At 37.2% G+C, this 26,785-nt stretch overlaps 1 protein-coding gene across 2 annotated transcripts in view; it reads left to right on the forward strand.

Moving 5' to 3' along the window:
- BAZ1A (bromodomain adjacent to zinc finger domain, 1A) overlaps window positions 1–26,785 on the forward strand; it is a 127,810-nt gene that overhangs the window by 78,838 nt on the left and 22,187 nt on the right. Inside the window, exons 8-21 of one of the 2 annotated variants that reach the window (XM_006835353.1) lie at window positions 4,374–4,473; window positions 5,046–5,212; window positions 7,823–7,918; window positions 8,546–8,684; window positions 10,133–10,279; window positions 15,286–15,381; window positions 15,505–15,729; window positions 15,976–16,141; window positions 17,795–17,908; window positions 21,255–21,379; window positions 22,095–22,682; window positions 23,574–23,737; window positions 24,466–24,620; window positions 25,983–26,131. In XM_006835353.1, coding sequence (XP_006835416.1) covers window positions 4,374–4,473; window positions 5,046–5,212; window positions 7,823–7,918; window positions 8,546–8,684; window positions 10,133–10,279; window positions 15,286–15,381; window positions 15,505–15,729; window positions 15,976–16,141; window positions 17,795–17,908; window positions 21,255–21,379; window positions 22,095–22,682; window positions 23,574–23,737; window positions 24,466–24,620; window positions 25,983–26,131 — 2,431 coding nt within the window. The remainder of the gene's footprint in view (window positions 1–4,373; window positions 4,474–5,045; window positions 5,213–7,822; window positions 7,919–8,545; window positions 8,685–10,132; window positions 10,280–15,285; window positions 15,382–15,504; window positions 15,730–15,975; window positions 16,142–17,794; window positions 17,909–21,254; window positions 21,380–22,094; window positions 22,683–23,573; window positions 23,738–24,465; window positions 24,621–25,982; window positions 26,132–26,785) is intronic. The other variant, XM_006835354.1, reaches the window with a different exon arrangement.

Consider the following 26,785-nt stretch of genomic DNA (forward strand, 5'->3'; position numbering starts at 1 on the left):
AATATGCAACTTGCATAAACATTTAATAATTTGTGCTATGTAAAGACAGAAAAAAGACTTCAACCCAAAAATGGTGGCCTAAATCCCAGCAAATAGCAAAGTACTGATTCAGTGTCTGTATTTAAGGAGTGAGTACTTAGAGTGTAAAGTACAACTTCCCTAAGGACAATACAGATTGAGCACTGTGTACAATTCTCCTGTGCTTGTTTCCCAGTTGTATATCTCACTCAGAACCTTTAACAATAAGGAGTCTTTGCCCACCCACTTAGATCCTTACCCAACTGAAGGAATAAGGTTACTGAAAGTTTGTGGTGATGGGCAAGCTGATGGCTAGTTGCAGTTACTGGAGTAGGAGGAAATGTATTTACAATTGGAAAATATGGTCTTGGTGATAGAAATGATGCTAGAGATCGCAAGATAGAATTTTGCAAGACCAGTGACTTCTTCATTGCAAATACCTTTTTAAACAACATACAAGATGACTATACACATGGACCTCACCAGATGGAATACACAGAAATCAAGTTGACTACATCGGTGGAATGAGATGGTGGAAAAGCTCCATATCATCATCAAAATAAGGTCATGGGCAGACTGGACCAGACCATCAATTGCTTATATGCAAATTCAGGCTGAAGATGGTGAAAACAAATCCACAAGTGCCAACATACAACCTTGAGCATATCTGACCTGAATGTAAAGGTATTCTCAAGAACCGAATTGATACATTAGACACCAATGATTGAAGACCACAAGAGTTGTAGGATGACATCAAGAACATCATACAGGAAGAAAGCAAAAGGTTATTAAGAAGAAAAAGAACAAAATGGATGTCAGGAAGAGGCTTTGAAATTTGCTCTCCAGCATAGAGAGGGTAAAGCAAATGGAAGAAATGAGGAGGTAAACGAGCTGAATAGAGAATTTCAAAGAGCGGGCTCGAGAAGACAAAGTAAAATATTATAGCAAAATGTGCAAAGACGTGGTTAGAAAACCAAAAGGGAAGAAAACGCTCAGCATTCCTAAAGCTGAGACAACTGAAGAAAAAATTCAAGCTTCAACTTGAAATATTTAAGGATTCTCTGGACAAAATATTGAATGATGTAGAAAGCATCAAAAGAAGATGAAAGGAATATACAGAGTCACTGTATGAAAAAGAATGGTCAGTGTTCAGTTATTTCAACAGGGAGCATATGATCAAGAGTCAGTGTTACTGAAGAAAGAAGTCCAAGGTGCAATGAAGGCACTGGCAAAGAACACAGCACCTGGTATTGATAGAATACAAATTGAAATCCTTCAATAAACTGATGCAGCACTGAAGGCACTCATTCATTCATCTATGTCAAGAAATTTGGAGGACTATTACCTGGCCAACTGAATGTGCCCACTCCAAAGAGAGGTGGCCCAACACAATGCAGAAATCTTTGGACAATATCATTAATACCACATGCAAGTAAAATTTGCTAAATAATAATACAAAAGCAGCTGCAATCATACATTGACAGAGAATTTCCAGAGGTTCCAGCCGAATTCAGAAGAGAACGTGGAATAAGGGATACCATTGCTGATATATGATGGATCTTGAATGAAAGTAGAGAATACCAAAAAGATGTTTACCTGTGCTTTATTGACTATGCAAAGGCCTTCAATTGTGTGTTTAGTGACAAACTATGGATAACATTGTGGAGAAACGAGTATTACAGAACACTTAATTGTGTTTCTGAGGAACCTGTATATAGACCAAGAGGCAGTTGTTTGAACAGAACACCAAGTGGTTTAAAATTAGGAAAAGTATGTGCCAGGTTTGTATTCTTTCACATATACTTACGCAATCTTTATGCTGCTATAATCCGAGAAGCTGGATTATATGAAGAAAAATGTGGCATCAGAATTGGAGGAAGACTCATTAACAACCTGTGGTATGCAGATGATACAACATTGCTTACTAAAAGGGAAGATGACTTAAAATGCTTACTAATGAAAATCAAAGACCACAACCATTAATATAGGTTGCATCTCAATGTAAAGTAAGTAAAATTCCTCACTACTGGATCAATAAACAATATCCATATAAGTGGAGAAAAGATTGAATTTGTCAGAGGCTTACTTTTGCTAGTATCAACCATCAACACACATGGAAGCAGCAGTCAAGAAATCAAACTACATATTGAAGTAGGCAAATCTGCTGCACAAGACCTCTTTGAAGTTTTCAAGAACAAAGATGTCAGTTTGAGGACTAAGGTGGGCCTGACCCAAGCCATGGTATTTTCAGTAACTTCATATGCATATTAAATTTGGAAGTGAATAGGGAAGACCATAGAAAAAATGATGCATTTGAGTTAAGGTGTTGGAGGAGAATATTAAAGCACCATGGACTGCCAAAAGAACAAATCAGTCAGTGTTGAAAGAAGTGTAGCCAAGAGTGCTCCTTAGAAGCCTAGATGGCCAGACTTACCAGGAAGCACAAGTCAACTGGAGACGGATATTGCATTGGGTGAAGTGGAGGGTGGGAGAAAAAGAGGAAAATCCCCAACGAGGTGGATTGGCACAGTGGCAGTATCAGTGGACTCAAATGTGGCAATGATTTTGAGGTTGGCACAGGACCAGGCAGTATTTCATTCTGTTTGCATAGGTTCGCTATGAGTCGGTTCTGTGTTGATGGTACCTAACAACAACCTTTCCCATTTAATTCCTTTTCTTTTTATTCTGTCTTACTCCTATTATGTATGTAATGGGGAAGAAGCAGAAAATCCTTTAGTTGCTCTTGTAGTTCTGCTAGTTTACAGATTGCTGAGTACTATAACAGTTTACCGGATGTTTTCATTGCTTCTGAGCTTCATTTGCAGCACACAGTCATGATTTGGAAATTTATTAGAGTATTCCAGGAGTTGCTGGATTAAGTCTGTCTTGTTTCTCTCGTTTTGCTCTTGAGTTTCTGTCACTCTTTTTAGTATTTTATGACAGTATTCAAATTTTTCTACTCCAAATGAAGCTTGTTTCCTTCTTGCAAATAATTTTCAACTTAAGTGGGTTTTTTTTTTTGTTCGCCACTGGGCTTAGTACTGTGCCTGACACACACTATTGTTACGTGCCATCAACTCATAGTAACTTTGTTTCCTTGAAGTGATTGGTGGGTTGGAACTGCCAACCTTGCAGTTAGCAGTCCATGCTTAGCCTACAGCACCACACCAGGACTCCCTGGCACGTACTGATGGTGGTGGTGGTTGTGTGCCAACAAATCAATTCTGAGTCATAGCAACCCTGTCTAAGGTTTCTGAGGCTGTAAATCTTTGTGGAAGCAGAAAGTGTCATCTTTCTCCCACAGAGCGACTGGTAGACTTGAATCGCTTGGCTACACTACCAGGACTCCTTCGAACACATACTTTGTTGTTTTTGTTAAGTGCCGTCGAGTTGGTTCTGATCCATAGCAACCCTGTGTAGGGTTTCCAAGGAGCAGCTGGTGAGTTTGAACTGCCAACCTTGCAGTTCAAACGGCTTTTCAGTCTGGCGCATTAATCCACAGTGCCACACCGCAACTCCACAAACACATACATTCACATGAATTATTATATTATTTTTATAAACATTAAAAAGATAAGAGTACCACAGCAAGACAAAGATCAGAGAAATAAAATGAAAGTGATAATATATATTATTGTTTCTGACATGTCTTTACTCTGCCTCTTTCATAGTTGATATTTACACCATCTAGTTTACAAGGTAACCTGGAAGATTTTTTTCTTTTTCTAATGATTATTTTTGGAGTCCTGGTGTGGCACTGTGGGTTAATGTGCTGAACTTCAAAGTTGGTTTGAACTGCAAGGTTGTCTGTTCAAGCTCACCAACTGCTCCTTGGAAACCCTATACAGGGTCACTGTGGGTTGGAACCAACTTAACAGCACTTCAACAACAACAATGTTTATTTTTAAGTCATGTACACTGTCTTTCTTCTCCTTCCCCTTCTCTTGTCTCTCTCTCTGTGTATCTATAGCACCAGTTTTTCCTAGGAGATGGTTTTACTAATTTGTAGAACTGTGGAATTAATTTTCATAGTTATTAAAACTTCAGCTATGCTTTAGCTTTCATCCTTTATCTAGGTTTAGTAAACAGAAGAAGTCCTGGTGTGGCACTGTAGGATAAGCACTGGACTGCTTATAAAAGATCAGCAGTTCAAACCCACCAACTGCTCCTTAGAACCCCCTATACAGGGTCACTATGAGTCAGACCTGACTCAGCAGCACTTCACAACAATAACAGTATAAAGAAGGTATAAATAAGGCTTTTATGTTTCTGCTTTTTCTTACTGTAACAACAAAGCAAATTAATCAGTTTGCAAATACAGTTCAACAACTTTAGCTTCTTGGTTTGTCTTTTAGGAGGAGAACATTGATACCAGACAGGCTATTATAGGATATAGGAGCAAAGCTACAAAAGAAAGAGACAAAGTTTTAAAACAAGAAGAAATGAAATCATTGGGTAAGTTTTAAAGGACTTTTTAAATTGTGCTGGATGGGAATGTTTCTAAAATTGTATATTTTACATTTATTACTTTGAAGTAAGTTTTTTTCTATTTTAAATAGACAACTATTTAAAATGATGAGACCTGTTCATTTCTTAAAATTATATTTCAAGATAATAGCATGTTCCCATTAAACTGATATGATGCTAAATTAAACACAAGTTAGAGTTTCCAGGACTTGCAAATTATTATGGTTTGTCATTGCTCCTCAAACTTGAAATGTACATGTGAATCACTTGGGGATCTTGTTAAAATGAAGGTTCACAATAAATAGGTCTCAGTGAAAGGTGAGATTTTCTATAACAAGATGACAACTTTCAGCTTTCAAAGGCTGGCAGTTGTTTGTCCCAGTTCAGTATTTATCTTTAACTTAGCCAACTTAACTTTTCATGTTTAAATCAGCTGCTGGCTCCCTTGCAGAGATTTACAATCACTGTGAATCTCTACTGATTCCATTTGACCTTACATTATTTTTGAGATTTAAAAATTATTATTACATTAATTAATGTCTATTGTTTGACCTGTACAGCATCTGAAAAGGCTAAATTAAAGAGAGAAAAAGCAGATGCCCTAGAAGCAAAGAAACGAGAAAAGGAAGATAAAGAGAAAAAAAGGGAAGAACTGAAAAAAATTGTTGAAGAAGAAAGACTAAAGAAGAAAGAAGAAAAAGAAAGGCTTAAAATAGAAAGAGAAAAGGTATTCCTTTGAGTATAATAGCTATGTTTTCTACATACCTGACGTATTTCACTTCAGTTAATTTCCAAATTTATGGTTGTGTGTAGAGCCCTGATTGATTTAGTGGTTTGGTGTTGTTGTTAAGTGCTGTAGAGTCGGTTCTGACGCATAGTGACCCTGTATAGGGTTTCTGAGGAGCAGCTGGTGAGCTTGAACCACCGACCTTGCAGTTCAAATGGCTTTGCAGTCTGGTGCATCAACCCACAGTGCCACACCAGAACTCCTAATGAACTAAATAATCCTGTAGCTGGTTTCCATGCTTTCTATTGGTCATTTTGTTGGTTTTTAGGAATATTTACAAGTACCCCCAAAGCATGGAGAGTGGGAAGTATAATATGTTTATTTTAGACAATGTAGAAAACAAAAAATCACCCCTAATGTTTATGGTAGCATATAGAGATAGTGTTAATACTTAGATTAATTTCTTTCTAGTCCTTATTCTATACCTTTAAAAGAGATAATGCAGCTTTTAAACTTTGTATCCTTTTTGGTTATTTGACATTATAATAAGTATTTCTAGATGTTACTGCATTGTGTAATATGGCATTTTGTTATTAGCAACTGCATCATATCTATCAAATAGATATAGCCAAGTATTTTATAGTTACTTGCTTATAGATAGTGCCACTATCTTCACATTTGTGCATATAGCTTTTCCTTTTATTGGATTATGTCCCCAAATAAATTGTTAAATGTAGAATAATAGATCAAAAGATAAGAACATTTGAATGCCCATCTTATTACATCCCACAAGAATTACTTTTGGGAAGGAAAACTTGTTATCTCAGCAGGCTACTCAAAACCCAGTTAATAAATTCTATAATTGTCTAGATATATTTTACAATTGTTAAATATACATCCTTTTACCTTTGATATTCCTCAACAAATTTCAAAGGAAAAAAATAAACTAAAATCTGTTTGTTGAGGACCACTGTTGCTGGTAGTTACATGCTTCAGCATGTAGTTACATGCTTCAGCACAGTCCTGTGTCCAGCAGAACAAAACATCATCCGGTCCTGTGCCGTTCTCACACTGCTGCTATATTTGAGCTGTTGTTACTGCCACTGTGCCAGTCTTGTTCGCAGGAGAAAGATGAGGCTTTCTGCTCCTGTAAAGATTTACAGCCTCAGAAACCCTGTACAGGGTCACTATGGGTCAGAACTGACTCCACAGCACACCACCACCATCACCATTGTTGCTTTTGTCATCATGGTGTGGTGCTGCACTGTAATGCACTGAACTGCAAGGTCAATGGTTCAAACTCACCAGTGCTCCTTGGAAACCCTAGATAGGGTGCTGTGAGTCAGAACCTACTTGATGGCACTTACCAACAATAATTGTTGCTTTTACTTACTATACCCTTTGTGTCTCCAGACTATTGTGAGATTCAGTGAGTCTTGAAAGCAACAAATATATTAAAATATAAGGTGAAGTTTTAGATTTAGATATTCTAATAACTTGTTACCTAGTTTGCCAAGATCTAAAAGATTTGAAGTCAAGATGGGGCTGCTTTAGATGTTTATTCCAGTTGACACTGGAATAACTTGGGGGTCAGCGACAAAGAGGTGCGCTGCGCCATCCCCACCCAACCCCCGCATGGTCAAAAATTCATGTATAACTTGACTTATCTTGCTGTTGAGCTGGAAACCTTACTGCTAAGTCCATTAGCACATTATTACAGTGTGCTCACATCAAAGCAGCACATTTAATATGAGATAAAGAGCTATCTTTCACAAACGGTGCCGTTTTCGTGCTTGCTGGGGTAGTTGCTGCTGAGGCTTCATGAATTGCCTTTTTTTTTATATATAATGGTCCTTATGCTGGATTCATGTATCTTGAAATGGCAGAAAACCATAGCTGCAGACTATGATTCATATCAAGCAATTTAACTTTTTCTTGTAATGCCATGACTTTTGTCTGTTTCTTGGGAGCACTTTCAGAATGGTTTACTGTGGTGTTGCTCTAGACACAATGAAAAATACACAGGAACTGCAAGAAACCACTTTTTACTTCAAAAGAGTTATTGGAAAGGCAAACTGCTTGTTCAGAGATGATTAGCATCCCAGAGTGTTTGTTTGTTTTTAATACAAATTTTAAGCAGACTTGCACAATTCAAACCTGTATTGTTGAATGATCAACTATAATATTCAGGAGCTGCTATGTACCAGACATTTTCCTTCTTTGTAGCAATTCTGTCAGATATTATTTTGATCCGTGCTTCTAAAACTTCAGCATGCATCACAACCACCTGGTGGGCTGGTTAAAATACTTATGACTGGACCCCAGTCCCAGGGTTTTTTATTCGCTAGATCTGGGATAGGGCCCAAGGACTTTGATTTTTAATGAATTCCCAGGCAATGTTAATGCTGCTGATTTGGGGACCACACTTGGAACCATTGATTTAAATTAACAGCGCAAGACGCAACAAGGGAACATGTAAGTAAAACAGAAACTTTCTTAATAAATTTATAAAGATAGAAAATGGGACCATAAGAATAAATAACTCTTACTTAGTGTGTAAAGAGTTTCTTATAAAGTTTTATAAGAATTTTAATTAACCTTTTATTTTAGGAAAGAGAGAAGTTACGTGAAGAAAAGCGAAAATACATGGAACACTTAAAACAGTGGAGTAAGCCTAGAGAAGATATGGAATGCGATGATCTTAAGGTATAAGCATTTTATGTGATGTTTAGAAAATGCCTATTCTGTATGTTCAGTGTAGCTTTGCTGATGAAATCTTACCTTCCTCTTTTCTTCATATTTAACTGAGAGGAAAAAAGGTAATTAAGTTAATACTCATACTTGGGATTCTAAGGAAGCATTATTACAGTATTTTAGACTTTGATAATGATTCTTATCCTATAGAAATAAATGATCCACTTGTGGGATCCTTTGTAATCCAGTAACCGTTGAGGCCATGCATACAGTTAGCTTGACTGCTAAATAAGGTCCTGCCTTATTTATTAATATTATTAAACAAGGAGATAATATTGAAAACAACTAGTACAGCTAATGGTTTCCGCTTAGAATCTAGTGTTGTAAACTTTTATGTAACTAGTCAATATAGTCTTAGATACCCTTCAGCCTAAAGTTATATTTAGTTTGAGAAAGGAAGAAATCCATATTGACTGTGATTTAGGAGTTGAATAAGGCCAGGACATCTATAATTTTAAAGGAATGTGAACCAGTCATCTACATGGAATAATTTTTACTAGGTAAAGAATGCATCTCATTGGACTTTAAAGATTTCCTATACTTGATTCAAATAGTTACATAAATTATTTAATTTTACAGGAACTTCCAGAGCCAACTCCAGTGAAAACTAGACTACCTCCTGAAATCTTTGGTGATGCTCTGATGGTTTTGGAGTTCCTTCATGCATTTGGAGAACTGTTTGATCTTCAAGATGAGTTTCCTGAAGGAGTAACCCTAGGCAAGTGTTCCAGTTATCTATTACTGTGTGGCTTTAAAAAAAACAAAACAAACATTATTATTGCCAGGCCCTGTGGGTTGACTAGTATTAGCTTTCCAGTTCTTTCTCAGGGTCTTCTACTGTAGTTGAAGTCAAAAAGGCAGCTGGGACTTGAGCCATCTGAAAGCTTGACTTTGTACAATCTGGGTTTTCAGAACACCTGTCTGGTGCCTAAGTGCCTGCCAGCAGAGTGGCCTGCACTCTTAACCTGATGGCTGAGAGCTCCAAGAGGCAGAAGCAGAACCTGTCATCCCTTGTAAACAAGAGATAGACTTGGAAGGGCACAGCATCGTTTTCACCATATCACACTGATCAGAGCAGCTACAGTCCAATCCTGATTCAGAGTGGTAGAGGAAATAGAGTCTATACTCCACTTCTTGATGGAGGTGGTAATTTGTGAGTGCAGAGAGGAAAGAGACTCACCATATTTGGAGAAAACTTACTGCCTACCTTTTTACTTGTAGTTCAGTTTTGCCTGTGTCCTTACATACTTATAAAAAATCTAAATTACATACTTATAAAAAAGAGCAAAATTGGTATGAGGAAGGATTTAGATCACATTTTGGATTTTTAGCTGTCATATATATAACAAAATAGTTTTCTTAAGAGAGCCTCAAAGGCAGAACTATAATGTTACTCTTATTTTTATAAGAATGTATTCTTTAGAAGGGCTTCACATTCTGTTTCTCTTTATGAGGTACGTGAGGCATGAATCATTGTGACCTACAGATCAAGAAGTATAAACAGTGTTGGTTTATGGAAGCTAGATATGGAAGCTTAGATAAAATTAATTAGATGCTTAGGTAAATAATTAGATAAACTTTATGCTGATGATTACCTCTGCTTAATGTCCCACATACCTCTCAAGAATACTGGACAATGATTTTTGTCATCTTTGCATTTTATTTTAATCTGAGAGATTAGAATAAAATTAAAATTATTTAAATGCTCCTTAATTTGACATTGGAGTCCTGGTATGGCACTTATGGGTTATTGGGCTGGACTGAAGGGTCTGTTTGAACTGCAAGGTCGGTATCAAGCTTACCAGCCACTCCTGGGAAACCCTATACAGGATTACTATAAATTGCTACCCATGCAACGGTACTTAACAACAAATGTGACATTTACTTTAAACTTAGATAAAATATATTGCTCTACGAACTACGAAGGCTATTTTAGCTTTCTTGAATGTGATGATTTGGGCTCATAATTTTATTGATTGTAATTATTACAAGTTGTTTTTTAATTATTAATTGTTGTATACTAACTACTTGATTCTACTAACAAAAATGGGCATTTAAGAAATAGTTATTACACAGGCTGTTGTTGATTGCAATGTTTGTTATTCCAATGGAGTTTTTTAGTATCTGAACACAACTTTAAATTCATTTTAAACATTTTATTCACAGAAGTGTTAGAGGAAGCTCTTGTAGGAAATGACAGTGAAGGCCCACTATGTGAATTGCTTTTTTTCTTCCTGACTGCCATCTTCCAGGCGATAGCTGAAGAAGAGGAGGAAGTAGCCAAAGAGCAAATAACTGATGCTGACACCAAAGGTCAGAGTTCAAATTATTGTTGATTGAACTTCATAGTGGTGAAAGTAATATTATGAAGGTTTTTAACTACTTTGCTTTTACCATTGTAAAATAGACTTGTCTAGGTTACCTGATTCTGAGTTGTTTACTAACAATATGTTATAAGTTTAATAAAAACCTTGTTTTAATGCATCTGCTTTTGATGACTTTAAAGAGGCCCAACCCACTCCCCCAATCTATCTTGCTTTTCAAGCTTTTAGATTTTTCCTATGATTTAGGGGCATTATAAATTTCATTGGTTTGTATTTTCAATCCCAAGAGATTCTGCTAAATAATTTTGTTGTCGTTGTTTTGGTTTTTTTGCCCCAACTATGGAGTGGTTATGAATCAGGCTGCTAACCTCAAGGTTGGCAGTTCGAAACTACCAGCCATTCCACGGGAGAAAGATGAGGCTTTCTGCTCCCCTAAAGATTTACAGCCTCGGAAACCCTATGCAGAGTTAAGTACCGACTCCACGGTACTTAACAACAACGACAGTGGAGCCCTAGTGTGGCTCTGTGAGTTAATGCGCCAGACTGCAAAGCCGTTTGAACTTCAAGGTCAGCGGTTCAAGCTCACCAGCCGCTCCTTGGAAACCCTATACAGGGTTGCTATGGGTTGAAACTGCCTCAGTGGCATTTAGCAACAACAACAACATGGAGTCCTGGTATGGTGCTGTAGGATAAGCACTGGACTGCAAAGTTGGTTTGAACCCCAAGGTTGGTGGTTCAAGATCACCAGCTGCTTCTCGGGAGTCCTATACAGGGTTGCTATAAGTCAGAACTGACTCAGTGGTACTAACTACAACAACAAGGAAATACTTTGTTATTTATATTTTAAATTGGAAATAATACTTCTGGCTTTGTTTCATATCTGACAGTTTTTAGGTTGGAGTTAAGAGAAATTTTTTTCTTGAGTTTTGCAAATTAATTTGGATTAGAAATTTTGCTTTTCTAAATTAATGTGTTTTAAGTATTGAAAGTACTTAAATATAAGAATAACTCTTGTGCAAACTTTTACTTGTAGAACAATATATTCATTATTTAGAACTTACCTTTTCAAAGAAAGTTTTTGGCATTTATACTGAAATCTATTTGCTTCCTGAACAATCTCTAATTATTATTATTAATATTATTATTATTATTATGGAATCCCATGGTGGTACAAAAAAAAGTTGGAGTTCACCCAGATATGCCTTGGAAGAAAGAACTGGCAATCTGTTTTTAAAAACCAGCCATTGAACACGCTATGGAGCGTAATTCTACTCTGATCCACATGGGGTTACAGTGAGTTGTAATCAACTCAACAGCAATGGTGTTGTATTAGTATTGCTTATAACTTTACCCCCTGTAAGAGTTGAAAAGGAGAATTATTTTTTCATTTCACCCAGAAGCTTGATTAAGCAATACAGTCTGTTACGTAAGAATTCAAAAAAGGAAATAACTTGAAAGACTTTTTGTGTTTGAGGTGGGAGGTACATCTTGATAACAGCATGTTTGTTCACAAAGATGGGACATTGTTCTATTCAGATAAGTTGCGTTGGCTTCAGGTAATTGAGCGCCTCCTTCCATCAGGCCCATTCACTAAAGCAGCTTGTGATAGGAATGAGTTCGCATCAGATGTTGGCTGCCTTTGGATTTTTGCAGCGGCTCTGTGTCAAAGCCAGATTAGCAAGAGGGGCCCTGTTGTCATCTTAGTTGACTCAGTCAGTTCACAAGACTCTTATATTTTGTGTGTGTACACATAGCAAAAAGTCATGCTTTAAAGGAACATGAGCATTCATTTTATTAAAGAAAAGATGTAAGGGTAAATCATTGATAAAACATTTCTATAGAGATTCAGTGGCACTTAACATTAACAAGACGAGCATCAACACTAAAGATAGATTTTCTAAGACACAATGGCAAATATTCCTTCATCTAGGCATTAGATTATATTTATAGCCAATAATATTATAGATCATTGATCAAGTTCTAGTTAATTTGAGCAGTGAATTTGGTAGTTTCAAACATCTTGATTTTTTTTAAAAAAAGATGAGAAGGAGGTTGTGTTGGAAAATCAACTAGTGTCAGGAGAAAGTATAAAGTGTATGTGACTGTTGGCGATTGTATTTTCATTATATTTCTATCCATGATTTGTTTGATCTTAATTTTTATAACTCTGTTCCTATACAGGACTGACTCGTATAAGATCTATGTCTAAATAAGTTGTTGTTACGTGCTGTCATGTCAGTTCCAATTCATACCAACCCTGTATAGGGTTTTCAAGGAGCGGCTGGTAGGTTTGAACCACTGACCTAGCAGTCCAGTGCTTGTCTTACAGCACCACACCAGGAGTTCTCTGAATAAGTATTGACCACTATAAAGGTTTTAAGGCTGTATTTGAAAATATTTATTTAAACTTTAGGAGAGAATATACTTTGGAATGTTTTACTTTGCTCTCATTTTTGTATTATCATCCACATTTTATATGATTATTTCAGATTCAGTAAAGTCCTGGATGAAATTATACTTATACATATATATACATAGTTTAATCTCCCCTCCCCCCACCCCCAATACTTCTCCCTACTGAGCAACAAAAAGACTTCCCACAATCTTCTTGAATGTAGCTGTTGCCAGGTGGGAATATTCTTTTACTTCTTTAGCTGGAGTTCTGGTGTGATGCTGTATGATAAAAACTAGACTGCTAACCTAAAGATTGGCACTTCAAACTCACCATCTTCTCCTGGAAACCCTATGCAGGGTTGTTATGAGTCAGAACTGACATGCCAGCCATTAACAACAACAACAGCAGCATGGCTAGGATTTAAAAATATAAATTCTCCTCTTTCGTCTCAACATCATAAACTTGAAAACCTGTCAAAATATGAGAACCAGAGTGTCCTCCTTATATAAAATAGTTTTGTTTATTTGCTAGGATAGCATTGTTTAGGCTTGAAATTGTAAATACCAAATTCTAGATGATGATGAAGATAAATGTATCTGTTTCAGATAGTAGTAACATCCTGGATACAGTTTAGCTATGTTCTCTTGGTTTGATGTACCCAGGTTACTATCTCTAAACAAATTCAAGAGTGATACTTAGTTTCTCAAAAGTACCATATGGTAAATAATTGGTTAAAGACTATTCGTGAGGACTTCAAAAAGTTCATGGAAAAATTCCATTATCTTTTAATTACATTTTTCCCATGAACTTTTTGAAGCCTCCTCATATATGACACAATTAAAAGTAAACTCTAAATAGCCTAGGAACTTTAACTTACTATAAGTAGCATAGATTGAATGTGGTGATTGCTGTAGAGGAAGAGAGTGCACATTTTGACAGGTGGCATTTAGGACTTTTGTGTATTTCAGCGTGCCTATTAATTTAATTAAGGAGCTCTGGTAACATAGTGGTTACGAATTGGGCTGTGAACCTCTGGAACAGCAGTTCAAAACTACCAGCTGTTCCACGGGAGAAAGATGAGACTTTCTGCTCCCGTAAAGATATACAGCCTCGGAAACCTTATACAGGGTCGCTATGAGTCGGAACCGACTCCATGGCACATAACAACAACAACAACAAATTAATTTAATTTGGTATTATATAAAAATGAAAGTTCAGAATATTATAGGTCTAATATTTCCCTGGTAAGGAAATATATAGTGTCTTTCATTTGGGCTAGAATCCTGGTAGGAATAGCTTTCGTATATATGCAGTTTTGTCAGATAACTTCTCCTTTTACCCTCTCGTGTGTTCCTGTTTGCTCTAACTGTCATTTTTCAAACATCAGTGATTGCTATCAAACATGATAGTCCCCATAACTGCCATCTCCCTTTAGGTAGAGAACAACATTTCTGTTCTCTAAGGTTCAGTTTGTCTCTATGTGAATTTTGGGAATGGGAAGGAAGTCATAGAGTAAATGGTCAAGGAACCCCAAAATCCCAATCAGTGGTTTCAAACTGTAGGCCATGGAGCCCTCTTAAGTTCATTGGTGTCACTATAGGAATGTTAGAACAATGAATCGGCTGGATGGTCTGTTTCCTACTTTAAGAAGGGAGGGCATCCAGTAGGGTGGAAAGCTGCTGACTAACCCATTCCTTTAAGAAGAATGAAATGCTGTTTAAATGACTTGTCTTAGACAAAGGCAAAGCCAAGACAAGGTATTATCTGACTTGTAGTCTGAAGTTGGCTATACTGTGACTTTTTTTTGTAAGCTTAAGGCTTTTCATAAAAGTTTGGGGACATATATTTTATTAATCTTATGTATTATGACTAGTAATACCTATTTACTTTAAATATAAATACACCTATGCCAGTGGATTTGCTCTTTGCTCCTACTGGTAAGATAAGCAGTGCTTTCAAAGCTAAATGAATTTATTTAGGAAAATACAAGGGAGTCTTCAATTGTTTCTTGGATTTGAGAATTCTCTAAGTAGAAACAGGAGATTTTCAGTGGAGAAGTCAGTGATGGATAGCAGTTCTGTCTTTATAGTTCTTTTAGCTCTTTTTTTCTTTGCTGATTGCATTATTTTTAAACAGATTTCTGATGTGCAAAGTAGGCTTTTCTAAGGTTACATTGTGTCAGGGGGGTGGTTTTGTTAGTATTACAACCTATACTGTTAAGATTAAATCCTAAATGTTGATATATAGGGTATTTTAAAATAGATTCTGATTTTCACAGCAGATTTTTCTAAGGTTATATTTTGTGAGGGGGATTGATTGTATTTCTAAAGTGCATGACATTTTATTTTATTTTTTGGACTGTGTATGTGCATTTGTTGGTAACTTGGAAATTGTCAGTGTATGGTGCATGTTTTAGGATTTAAGTCTTAGGTGAAGACCAGGCAGAGTGTGAATAATGCTTGTTGTGTACTGAGTGTTGATTTGTTTGAGGTTTCTGAATGTTAAGCTGTGTGCTGTTTCTTTCATCATTTTAAAAGGGCATTATTCCCAAATATTGAAACTTTGATTTGCACTAGAATAAAGTATTTATTTCCTTAAAGATTTAACAGAGGCTTTGGACGAAGATGCAGACCCCACAAAATCTGCACTGTCTGCAGTTGCATCTTTGGCAGCTGCATGGCCACAGTTACACCAGGGTATGTGTGGGTTTTATATTTTTTGTTCAGCTTTTTATTTTTAATTTTATAAAGGTACATTTTACATTGCTGAGTATTTGTTGTTTATATTCTAAATGACTGTTTCATTTTTAACAACTATAGGCTGCAGTTTGAAAAGTTTGGATCTTGATAGCTGCACTCTTTCTGAAATCCTCAGACTGCACATCTTAGCTTCAGGCGCTGATGTAACATCAGCAAATGCAAAGTACAGATATCAAAAACGAGGAGGATTTGATGCTACAGATGATGCTTGTATGGAGCTTCGCTTGAGTAATCCTGGCCTAGTGAAGAAGCTTTCAAACACTTCGGTGTACGATTTGATGCCAGGTAAACTTGGCAAGTTGAATTCCTATAACACTTCCTGCCTTCTTACACTCAGAAAACTAAGCTGCTGGCCACCAGAAATCTGAGTGTGTATCACAGAGCTGTTAAAGACAGTTCAAAGTTGTGTTTTCTAAAGCTGTGTCATTGACATACTTGACTTTTAGAGGTCACACTGAACTACAAATTAAAATTTTTCAAAAAGAACACTGTTTTTGATCATTGAAATGTTACTTACCAATCTTTTGACAGGGGAAAAAATGAAGATACTTCATGCTCTGTGTGGGAAACTACTGACTCTGGTTTCTACGAGGGATTTCATTGAAGATTATGTTGATATATTAAGACAGGCTAAGCAGGAGTTTCGCGAGTTAAAAGCAGAACAACATCGAAAAGAGAGGGAAGAAGCAGCTGCCAGGTAAGAAATAATTACAGTCAATTATGCTAATGAGAATGTTTGATTTCTCTGCTTCTAAAGCTACGTTGCGCTGTGATGTGGCATTGGCTTTTACACTGGTGGTTGATGGCTTTCCTAAGAAGCTATAAATTCATGTAGACCAGTGTTCATTGCAGCACTACTCACAATAGCCAAAAGGTGGAATCTGCAGGATAAACAAAATGTGATGTATACTCACTCTTCACTTACCATCATGGTTAGATTCTGAAGACCAGGTTGTTACGCAGAAATCAGCGTTGTGTGAAATGGAGGATGACCACATCACCTCCTGCACTGTGAACATCCTGCTGGGCCCCTGCTGAACTGAAGTCACCTGCCACCACTCCCTTCCCCTGCCCCATGCCACTTCAGGAGAGCTCAGCACCCCCTCCCTCCCCCCCCCCCACAAACCACAGAGGAGGGTCCACCTAGTCTTCTGCGGCCGGAATGGCACAAGCATCACCCCTGACCCCAGCATCTCATGCCTCTCCTACTCTCATCATATTTGCAGGATGAGTGGCCCTGACTCATCCCCTTAACAGCCTCTAACTACCTTTGATAATTTTGTTGGGGGCAGAGGGAGCTTCCTGTTCCTGGGTAAGAGATCTTCAATGCCACAGAGAGGTCCACAGTGCTCACTGGATACCCTCACCAGCCCCTTGCCCAAGCCTCCCCCAGCTTTTTCCATGTCACCATAAGAATTGACAATCCAGAGCTTCTTGTAAGGCCAAGACAGCCAGGCCAGGTGTCTGTGTTTAACCTTGAGCTATAGCTGCCACTGGCCACTCATCCACTGATCCCACTCCAACCCAGGAGGGCTGCACAGGTGCTGGTCATCTAACATGGGGTCCTGCCAGCCCAGGCACCGAATGCTCCATCTCAGCCCAGCCCTATCCCTGGTCTCTCTTAGGGCTGGGAGCTAGGGCCACACCCTGAAGTACCACTTACTTCCTATCCTCCAAGACCATCCTATGTTAAGGACCCCAGCTGCCACTGGCCTGTTCTCAGCCCCCTGTGGACACTGAGGAGCCACCATGCAGCATCCCCACTTGTCCCGCAAATGTCATAAATGAGAGATGGCTAAGTGAAGAGTAGATGTATATCTATGTAATGAACTGTCAGCCATAAAATACATGCTGCAATATAGATAACCCTTAAAAACATTATGCTGAGTACAATAAGTCAGCTATAAAAAGACAATTATTGTATGATTCCACATATATGAAATATTTGGAACAGAGAAACGTATAGAGACCATAGTTATTAGAAGTTACCAGGGATGGTGGGTGGAAGGGAGGAGGAAAGAAGGAATCACTGTTTAGGAGAGCACCGAGCTTCTGTTAAAGGTAATGGAAAAGTCGGGAAACAGATAATGGTGATCTTTGCACAATCTATGCTTGACTAGTGTCACTGAATTGTACATGTGAAAAATGTTACAGTGGCAAATATTTTGTTTTTATGTATATGCTTACCAAATTTACAAATTTTTAAAGGATAATCTAAGGAAAGAAAGTTAGGAATTGATTGCTATATTGTGGTTTTGTGACAATGTTTGGAGCACTTTCTATAACTTTATGATTAAAGGTAAGATGCTCTTTGCATTAGGTAATCTGTAATTTTACTTAAAACTTTTAGGATTCGTAAAAGGAAGGAGGAAAAACTAAAGGAGCAAGAACAAAAAATGAAAGAGAAACTAGAAAAGCTAAAGGAAGAGGAGCAAAGAAATTCAACTGCGGATGTATCTATTGGGTATGATTTGAATAATTAATACTGTTTATCTGGCTTTATTTATCCATATTAACATACATAAAGAATAAAAGTGAGCATCTAAAATGCTTTCATATTTTAAGGAAACCAGTTTTTAATAGGTACATAATTGTTAGTGAACTTGTGAAATTTATATTGTATACAGCAGTCTTCAAGAGTGTGTTATGTTAAATAAGTTCAGTGTTTTAATCAGTAATTTAATATTCTAATGTTGATAGTAGTTACCTCTCCCTCCCCCCCCAACAACAGTGCACACAAGTATGGTTTCAGAGTTTCTCTGGGCCTTATTGAGTAACAAGGATGAAATTAGTGTCTTTAATGGAGAGTCTAGGGGCTAGATGGTGGCAGTTTAAGTAATGAAGTGACTGTCTCAAGTATTTTATTGTGTTTTGAAATATTTGTGAGGGTAGTTGCCTTTGAAAACAAGTGGGGAAATCTTGGGAGATGCCAAGTTCAACTGGCACAATATAGTCCACAAAGACAATGTTCTACATCCTACTTTGGTGAGTGGCAACTGGGGTCTTAAAAACTCCCGAGCAGTCACCTAGATCAGTTTGTCCCTATCTGAATTAAAAAGAGTGAAGAAAGTAAAAGACTCAGGGAAACAATTTTCCAAAGAACTGAAGGCCCACACATTCATGACCCTGAAACCAGAAGAAATATAAATGGTGTTTGGTAACTATTGCTAACTACTGTGAAGGGACCACACAGGCGGTCCTGGATAGAGTTTGGGGGGGGGGGGTGATTGTGGAACAACAAAAATACCCCACCAGGCTTAATGGTCAGGTAGAGACTGCTGGACTCCTGAGATTAAGGGCAACAGTTATAGACAGTTCGGAAGGCAGGGTGGGAGAGGAAAGAAGGATGGAGGGAACTGATAAACATAGGAGGAAGTGGGAAGAGTGCTGTTACATTGTGAGGGTAACAATCAGTCCTAAATAAAATGTATACGAATTGTTGAATGATAAACCAATTTGCTCTGTAAACTTTCACCCAAATCACAATGAAAAAGTTAGAGAAAAAGAAAACAAGTGGGAAGTTCTCCCGTATTGGTTGGTAGAAAATCGTATTCAAATGTAACAAAAATAATCTTTGCAGAAATTCTGTTATGAAGATTCTAGAAATCATAGTATTCCAAATTTAGTGTACTGACTTTTGATCAGACATATAAAATACCTAGTAAATCTGAAGAGCACAGATCACAAATTTGAAAAAAGCTATATACTATATACGACCCTGGGTGGTACAAATCATAAAGTGCTCAACTGCTTGCCAGAATGTTAGCTGTTTGAACCTATCCAGAGGCACGTGGAGCGACAGGCCTGATGAATTGCCTCTGAAAGATCCCAGCCCTGAAAGCCCTCTGAAGCAGTTCTACTCTGCACACATGGGGTTGCCGTGAGTCAGGACCAACTTGACAGCAGCTATCAATAACGGAAGTTTGTATACTCAGAAGCAATACTTTAGAAATTCAAATTTGATACCTTAAGAAAATTTAGTAACACAAACACCCAAAGGAAAAACTAGATTAATTGAGTGGCATCAAAATTTAGAACTTTGTCCTTCAAAGGGTATTAATCAATGTAGTAAAAGGACAACTAAGTGGAATTGAAAATCAGATCTGATAAGAACCTAGTACCCAGACCATAGAAGTCTTACAACTCAATAAAAGGACAAATAGCAAAAAACAATCCCAAAAAGCAGGCACAAGGATTTAATTAGACATGTCTACAAAGTTGATAGACTAATGGCCAATTAAAAAAAAACAAAGAAAAAACCCCAGTGTCATTGAGTCAGTTCCCATTTATAGCAGCCCTGTAGGACAGTGTAGAGTTGCCCAATACATTTCCAACACAATCAATCTCTTCACAGAAGCAGACTGCCACGTCTCTCCTACACAGTGTCTGCTGGGTTCAAACCACTGGCCTTTTGGTTGGCAGCCAATGGTTTAACCGCTGCATAACCAGGTCTTCTTTCAAATGGCCAGTGAAAATATGATCAACCTTATTTATAATTTAAAACCAAAAAAAAACTTACTGCCTTGCAGTCAGCTCGGTCTCATAGCTCATAGAGACCCTATAGGATAAAGTAGGGTTTCAAAGACTGAATTTTTATGGGAGCAGAGAAGCTTAGAACTACCACTAACCTTGCAGTTACCTGCCTGATACTTTTTACCCACTGCACCACCAGGGCTCCTTTATTCTTCGTTAGGAAAATATAAGTCAAAACCACAGTGAGCTACCATCACTTCACAACTGCTAACCCACTGCCATCAAACTGATTCCGACTCCGTAAACTTGAATAGGGTTTCTAAGGATGGAAACCTTTATGGAATAATAAAAAAGTAACAAGTGTTGGCAGCAGTGTAGAGAAATTGAAGATCATACATTGCTGATGAAAATGTGAAACAGTACAGCTGCTTTGTAAAAATTAGGCAGTTTTTCAAAAAGTTGCATATTACCATATGACCAGCAATCCCATTCCTAGATCTACATGGAATGATGTCCTGGTAACATGCTACTATAACATGGATGTGCCTTGAAAATACAATACTAAGTGAAAGAAGCCAGCCATGTAAGGTGTCGCATATTATATGATTTCACTTTATGAAATATATAGAATCAGGGGGACTCTTCAGTCTTAAAAACAGACTGTAGTTTAATGGTTGCCTAACACTAGGAATCCTGGTGTGGAGCTGTAAGATAAGCATTGGATTGTTAACCTAAAAGTCAGTGGTTCAAACACACCAGCTGCTCTTTGGATACCCTGTACAGGGTCAATATGAGTTGGAACCTCCCCAATGGCCCTGAACACCAAAGGCCAGGGAAAAACTGAATGGGGAGTCACTGCTAATGAGTATGGGATTTTGTTTTAAGTTGATGAAATGTTTACATGTCACTTGTTTTCAAGCAAGCTTGAACTTCTCCTTTTTAGTATATCATATTTTTACATATTTTAATATTATTGTGATTTATACGTAGAGTTCTGATGTGTCACTGTGAGTTAATGCGCTGGACTGCAAGGTTGGTTTGAATGGCAAGATCAGTGGTTCAACCTCACCAGTCGCTCCTCAGAAGCCCTATACAGGGTTGCTATGAGTTGGAACCGAACCAACTCAATGGCAGTTAATTAACAACAACAACAAATGATTTATGTAATTACTTGTTCATATATTTTTTTCTGACAGGCCGTAAGCCCTGTGTCATTAGAGATTGTGTCCAATATTGTTCACTGTTTCCTAAGCATACACTTGGTATTTCATAGCCAGGCAATATGTATTTAACGAGCTAATTATATATTTGTTAAAGAATGTGATCTTATCCTTAAGGGAAGAAGAAAGGGAAGATTTTGATACTAGCACTGAGAGCAAAGAAACAGAACAAAAGGAACTAGATCAAGATGCAGTCACTGAAGACGAAGATTACCCTGGATCACATAAAAGAGGCAGAAGGGGTAATACTGAAGTTTTTTAAGTGTGTGTTTGTTTGTTTTTAATAATAAGGCTTTTTATTAGCTCAGCTATTCCATTTATGATTCCAGGGTTGGGTTTTGTTTTCAGCACTTCTAAAGCCCAATTAAACACATGGTGAGTTTTTAAAATGGTGAACATTTGGGTATAAAGTGATGTTAGGAATATACATATATGTATATTTATGAGCTCTTTGTTGTAGGAGTTCTATTTAATCTTAGAGCAGGGGGTTAGTAAACTATGTGCCAAATCTGACACACCACCCAATTTATTTTCTGAGAGAAAGAAGGAAAATGTTCTCTGACATGTGAAAATTCTGTGAAACTCAAAATTTCATTGTCCATTAGTAAAGTCTTAAATTGAACACCGGTCCGCTTGCTCATTGACATATCTGATAAGGCTACTCTCTAGGGGCAGAGTCAGGTAGTTGTGCTGATGCCATTATGGCCCACAAAGCCTAAACTATTTACTACCTAGCTCTTTACCAAAGTTTTTCTGCCTCAGGAAGGTCTGAATGGATGTTGCAGGATAACTGACCAACTCTGCTACACTGTCCAGCATGGACATCACATACTTTGTGTGGGCCTTTCAGTTCGAATGTATTCATTTCTTACTAACATCGTAACTTGGGGGTAGTTTTGTAGCTTGCATTTTTCTAATAAAAATAAAAAATACAGTGAGATATTATTTTACTTGTAGGGAGAAGGGGACAAAATGGATTTAAAGAATTTATGAGGCCAGAAGAGATCAGCTGTTTAACAAGACTGTCTTTTACTGCTGATGAGGAAGAAGCTTTGAAACAGGAACACCAACGAAAAGAGAAAGAACTCCTAGAAAAAATTCAAAGTGCCATAGCGTGTACCAACATCTTTCCCTTGGGCCGAGATCGTATGTATAGGCGATACTGGATTTTCCCTTCTATCCCTGGATTGTTTATTGAAGAGGATTACTCTGGCCTCACTGAAGATATGCTGTTGCCGAGACCATCATCATTTCAGAATAATGTACAATCTCAAGATCCTCAGGTATCCACAAAAACTGAAGAGTCTGAATCTACCTCCAACATTGACCAAGGTCCATGTGATGATTCTTTGCAGCTGCCAAAACCAGTGCACAAGCCAAATCGATGGTGCTTTTACAGTTCTTGTGAACAGCTAGACCAGCTTATCGAAGCTCTTAATTCTAGAGGACATAGAGAAAGTGCCTTAAAAGAAACTTTGCTGCAAGAGAAAAGCAGAATATGTGCACAGCTAGCTCATTTTTCTGAAGAGAAATTTCATTTTTCAGGTAAAATTGAAATTTTAAGACTGTTTTCTTTTTTTTTTTTTCTCCCTGTAATTTCAGGAGTCCCTGGGAAGTACAGATGGTTCAGTGCTCAACTACTAGCCCCCCACAGGCACTACCTCAGTAATAAATTTTGGCAATCTGCTTCCCAAAGGTCACAGCCTTGAAAACCGTATAGAGTGCATTTCTGTTCTGCCACATGGGGTGACTGTGAGACCATGAGTCTATGTCCAATCAATGGCAACTACCAACAAGAAGTCTTCTCTAATCATTCAGGATTGACCCTTTTTTTCCCCAAACTATTAGAGATATATTTGAAACATGTATGTTACCTTGCATTTGGACCATGCTCTCAAAGTTTGTAAGTTAGAGTGTGGGGGATGTATCTCTTTATAGATACAGGTTCTCTAGATTCTAACTGTTGGGTTCCATTTGGATTATGAGGAACAGCTCTGGCAGTGAGAAAGATACATACTTTCTGATCTCCTGATTCTTTATCAGTAGGTTCTGAAAGCCCATGGCTCTAAAGTTGCCATCATTCAGTTTTTTGTTTTTGGTGGGGTTTTTTTTTTCCAGGATTAAAGACTAGATCTCAGCTCTTGAATATCATTTCTCATTCACTGTCTTCATTGTAGCCCCTCTTTTTCTATATTTGAATATTTATGATCCATCATTTTAAAAAATGTTATCTAAACCAAATGAAATTGGTAAGTTGAAACTTGTTATATTAGGTTACAGAAGGACTTCAGAATAAATAACAACCTAATTTTTGTTGTAAGGGAGCACTTGAGGATTTACAAAATGCTTTTATACCCATTATCTCAGTATCAAGCTGCCCTATGTAGTAATTGTATTTTTCAATAAGAAAATCATAAGAGTATTTTGCTATTTCAGACAAATCTCAAACTGATAGCAAACCTGTGTATAGTCGGGGAAGATCTTCCAATGCATGTGATCCGTCTCAGGTATCTGCAGAAAGGCAGCTTGAGTTGAGGTTGAGAGATTTTCTTTTGGACATTGAAGACAGAATCTACCAAGGAACACTAGGGGCAGTCAAGGTTTGTACCTATTTTGCTTAGTTTGCTATCATATGTGTGGTCCCGATTTTTGGTTGTTTTTATTTATTATATAAATAGGCAAGGCAATGCGTTTTAAATAAACACCAGGGAATTTTTTTTTTTTTTAATGAAAACTAAGTTTATTATTTATCAGTGTGTGAGTAGAAATACTTCTTAAATATATTAATCTCAGCTATCTTAAGCAGAATTGAATAAATATTAGTGTTGTTTTAAATAGTAATCTGTAAGTGATTCTTATTTGGTATATATTTGTTTATTTGTCATTTCTTTTCTCTCTCTCTTTTTTGCTACTATCAGATAACCAGACTTAGAATTGTTTGATTTCTCTTTATAGATTCTTAATAAGGTATTAAAGCTTTCCTCTATGAGTAATGTGAATTCCATATTGGCTGTGTAAGTGATAACCTTATTTTTAGATCCTTTTTTGTCAGTATGCTCTAGAGTGCTCATGAATTTTTCATATGTACATTGAACCTCGGAGTCCTGGTATGGCACTGTGGGTTAATGCGCCAGGCTGCAAAGACGTTTGAACTGCAAGGTCTGTGGTTCAAGCTCACCAACTGCTCCTCGGAAACACTATACAGGGTCACTATGGGTCGGAACCAACTTGATGGCACTTAACAACAACAACATTGAACTTCATACCTCTTAGGAACAACATAGGTCATTGGTTTTTTTGGACTTAGTAACTTTGGGTTTCTTCACAGGTTACAGATCGACATATCTGGAGATCAGCCTTGGAAAGTGGGCGGTATGAGCTATTAAGTGAGGAAAACAAGGAAAATGGAATCCTAAAAGCTGTGAATGAAGATGTAGAAGAGATGGAAATTGATGAGCAAGCAAAGGTCATAGTAAAAGACAGGTACAAGACAGATTTTGTTATGTAACCATCATCCTTTTTTGCCACTTATTTATAAGTACGGAGAAAGATGAGGCTTTCTGCTCCCATAAAGATTTACAGCCTCAGAAACCCTGTACAGGGTCGCTATGGGTGGGAACTGAATTGACGGCACTTTAACAACAACTTTCAGAGTATGTTTTTTTTATTTTTAGATAGTATTTCTTTATACTCTAAATATTGTTTTGAAAACTTTTTTGAAGTACCTTAACACTTACAGCCACTGAAATGAAGATTTTCTAAACCTCAAAATCTCGCTTACTCCACTTTTTAAGGTAGTCAAAAACCCAACTCACAGGATAGTGATAATTCTTGAGGGGTTTTGTTTTGTTTTTTTAAGTCTTTGAACTTTTTTGCTGTTAAGTACCGTTGAATGGGTTCCGACTCATAGCAAGCCTGCATAGGGTTTCCCAGGAGCATCTGGTGGGTTTGAACTGCCAACCTAGTTGTTCACAATTCAGTACTGATCCTACAGCACCACACCAGAACTTTAATTTTTATTAATTTCAGAATGTAGCTTTATGTATCCATTCTTCTTCTCTTTAGGAAAAGTTACTAAATTGTGGTAGAACTGAATATTAATCCAACTCTACATATGTAGAGAGAGAGAGATTTTTACAGGGCTATTTTAAATAATATCTCCCTTTAAAGAGTCTATATTCTGGAAGGGAATGGTGGGGAGTCATTAGAACTTACAGAAATGAATAGAGTGAAGAGTACCATTGAAGATGATGGAGAAAGTGCTAGAGGAAGTGACTGTGAAACCAAGACTTGAAGGTGGAGAAGATACCATAAACCTGGGAGGAAGACCATGGCCTGAGTGAATGGGTCTGTACTTTCATATGGTCATTTCAACGGCAGTATGGAATTTATTGCAGAGGAAGCAAGATTGAAGGCTAATGAACCTAGTAGGAGGTGGTTGTAGTGTCTTGCCTAGTAAAAAAGGTGAAGAGAAAATTAAGATTAACTGTGATGCTTAACCACTTGTAGTGCTGCATGATAACACGCAGGACCACTGAGCTGTAAGGTCCATGGTTCAAACCCATCAGCCACACCTCAGAAACCCTCGATAGGGTTGCTATGAATCAGAACTGACTCAACAGCACTTAACAACAATGGTTTAACCTGAAGCTTTACCTCATCCACTTTCTTCTTCCATATATTTGCCTTTTTGTCTTCCTATAAGGCTTTATTCATATTTCATTTAGCTCTTGGTACATATATTTATCTTATTTCCTTAAATAAGAAACTTTATAATGTAGGTATATTTGAATGAACGACAGGGCTCAAGTTTCACTTAATAATGAACTATCGTTTTATTTGTAGACTTCTGGGGATAAAAACAGAAACTCCAAGTACAGTGTCCACTAATGCAAGTACACCACAGTCAGTGAGCAATGTGGTTCACTATCTGTCAACAGCACTATTTCAGATAGAGCAGGGCATTGAAAGGCGCTTCCTTAAAGCTCCACTTGGTAAGTATCTGTTTTTATTTGATAATATCACAAATACATCTTCAATTACTAGAGCTTTATCACTAACATAATGAAACAAATTGTCTTCACATAGAGTTAATACAAACTAAGTTGAAATAATGAAGTATTTTCATTTAAAAATGAGAGTTCTTTTCAGGTGAGTTTTTTATATATATATAAATAATGCATAGCTATCATTTAAAAAATTCATCCTAGCTTTTTTTTGTGTGTGTGTGAAGCGTTTAATATATTCAGCCTCATAGCTATATTCTAAACATTTTTTACTTGTTCTTAATTTTTTAATTGAATATGCCCATAGTTCATTCACTAAAAGTTAATGAATGTGCTTAAACTCTTCTTGTTGTGTTTAAGAAAGATGCCAATTTTTTTATACAAGATTTTTTCGTTTTTTTCTGTGAAGTATTATCTCAAAAGATAGATTGCCAAAACTGCAACTAGCCAGACCTGAGTAATTGAAGATTGTGTGAGAATGTTGTTTTTCTGTTATTTAAAATAGATCCCCAAAGAAGCAACTTCAAGTGCCCACTAATAGGAGGTATGGTTAAATAACATGAGTCACTAAGCTGAGTACTATATGTACTATTAGTTCCTTAGTGTGTATTTTGCCTCATGGTGATCTTCTATGTGCAGAGT

Source organism: Chrysochloris asiatica, unplaced genomic scaffold (assembly GCF_000296735.1).
Source record: "Chrysochloris asiatica unplaced genomic scaffold, ChrAsi1.0 scaffold00017, whole genome shotgun sequence".
In the NCBI taxonomy this organism is placed as follows: Eukaryota; Metazoa; Chordata; class Mammalia; order Afrosoricida; family Chrysochloridae; genus Chrysochloris; species Chrysochloris asiatica.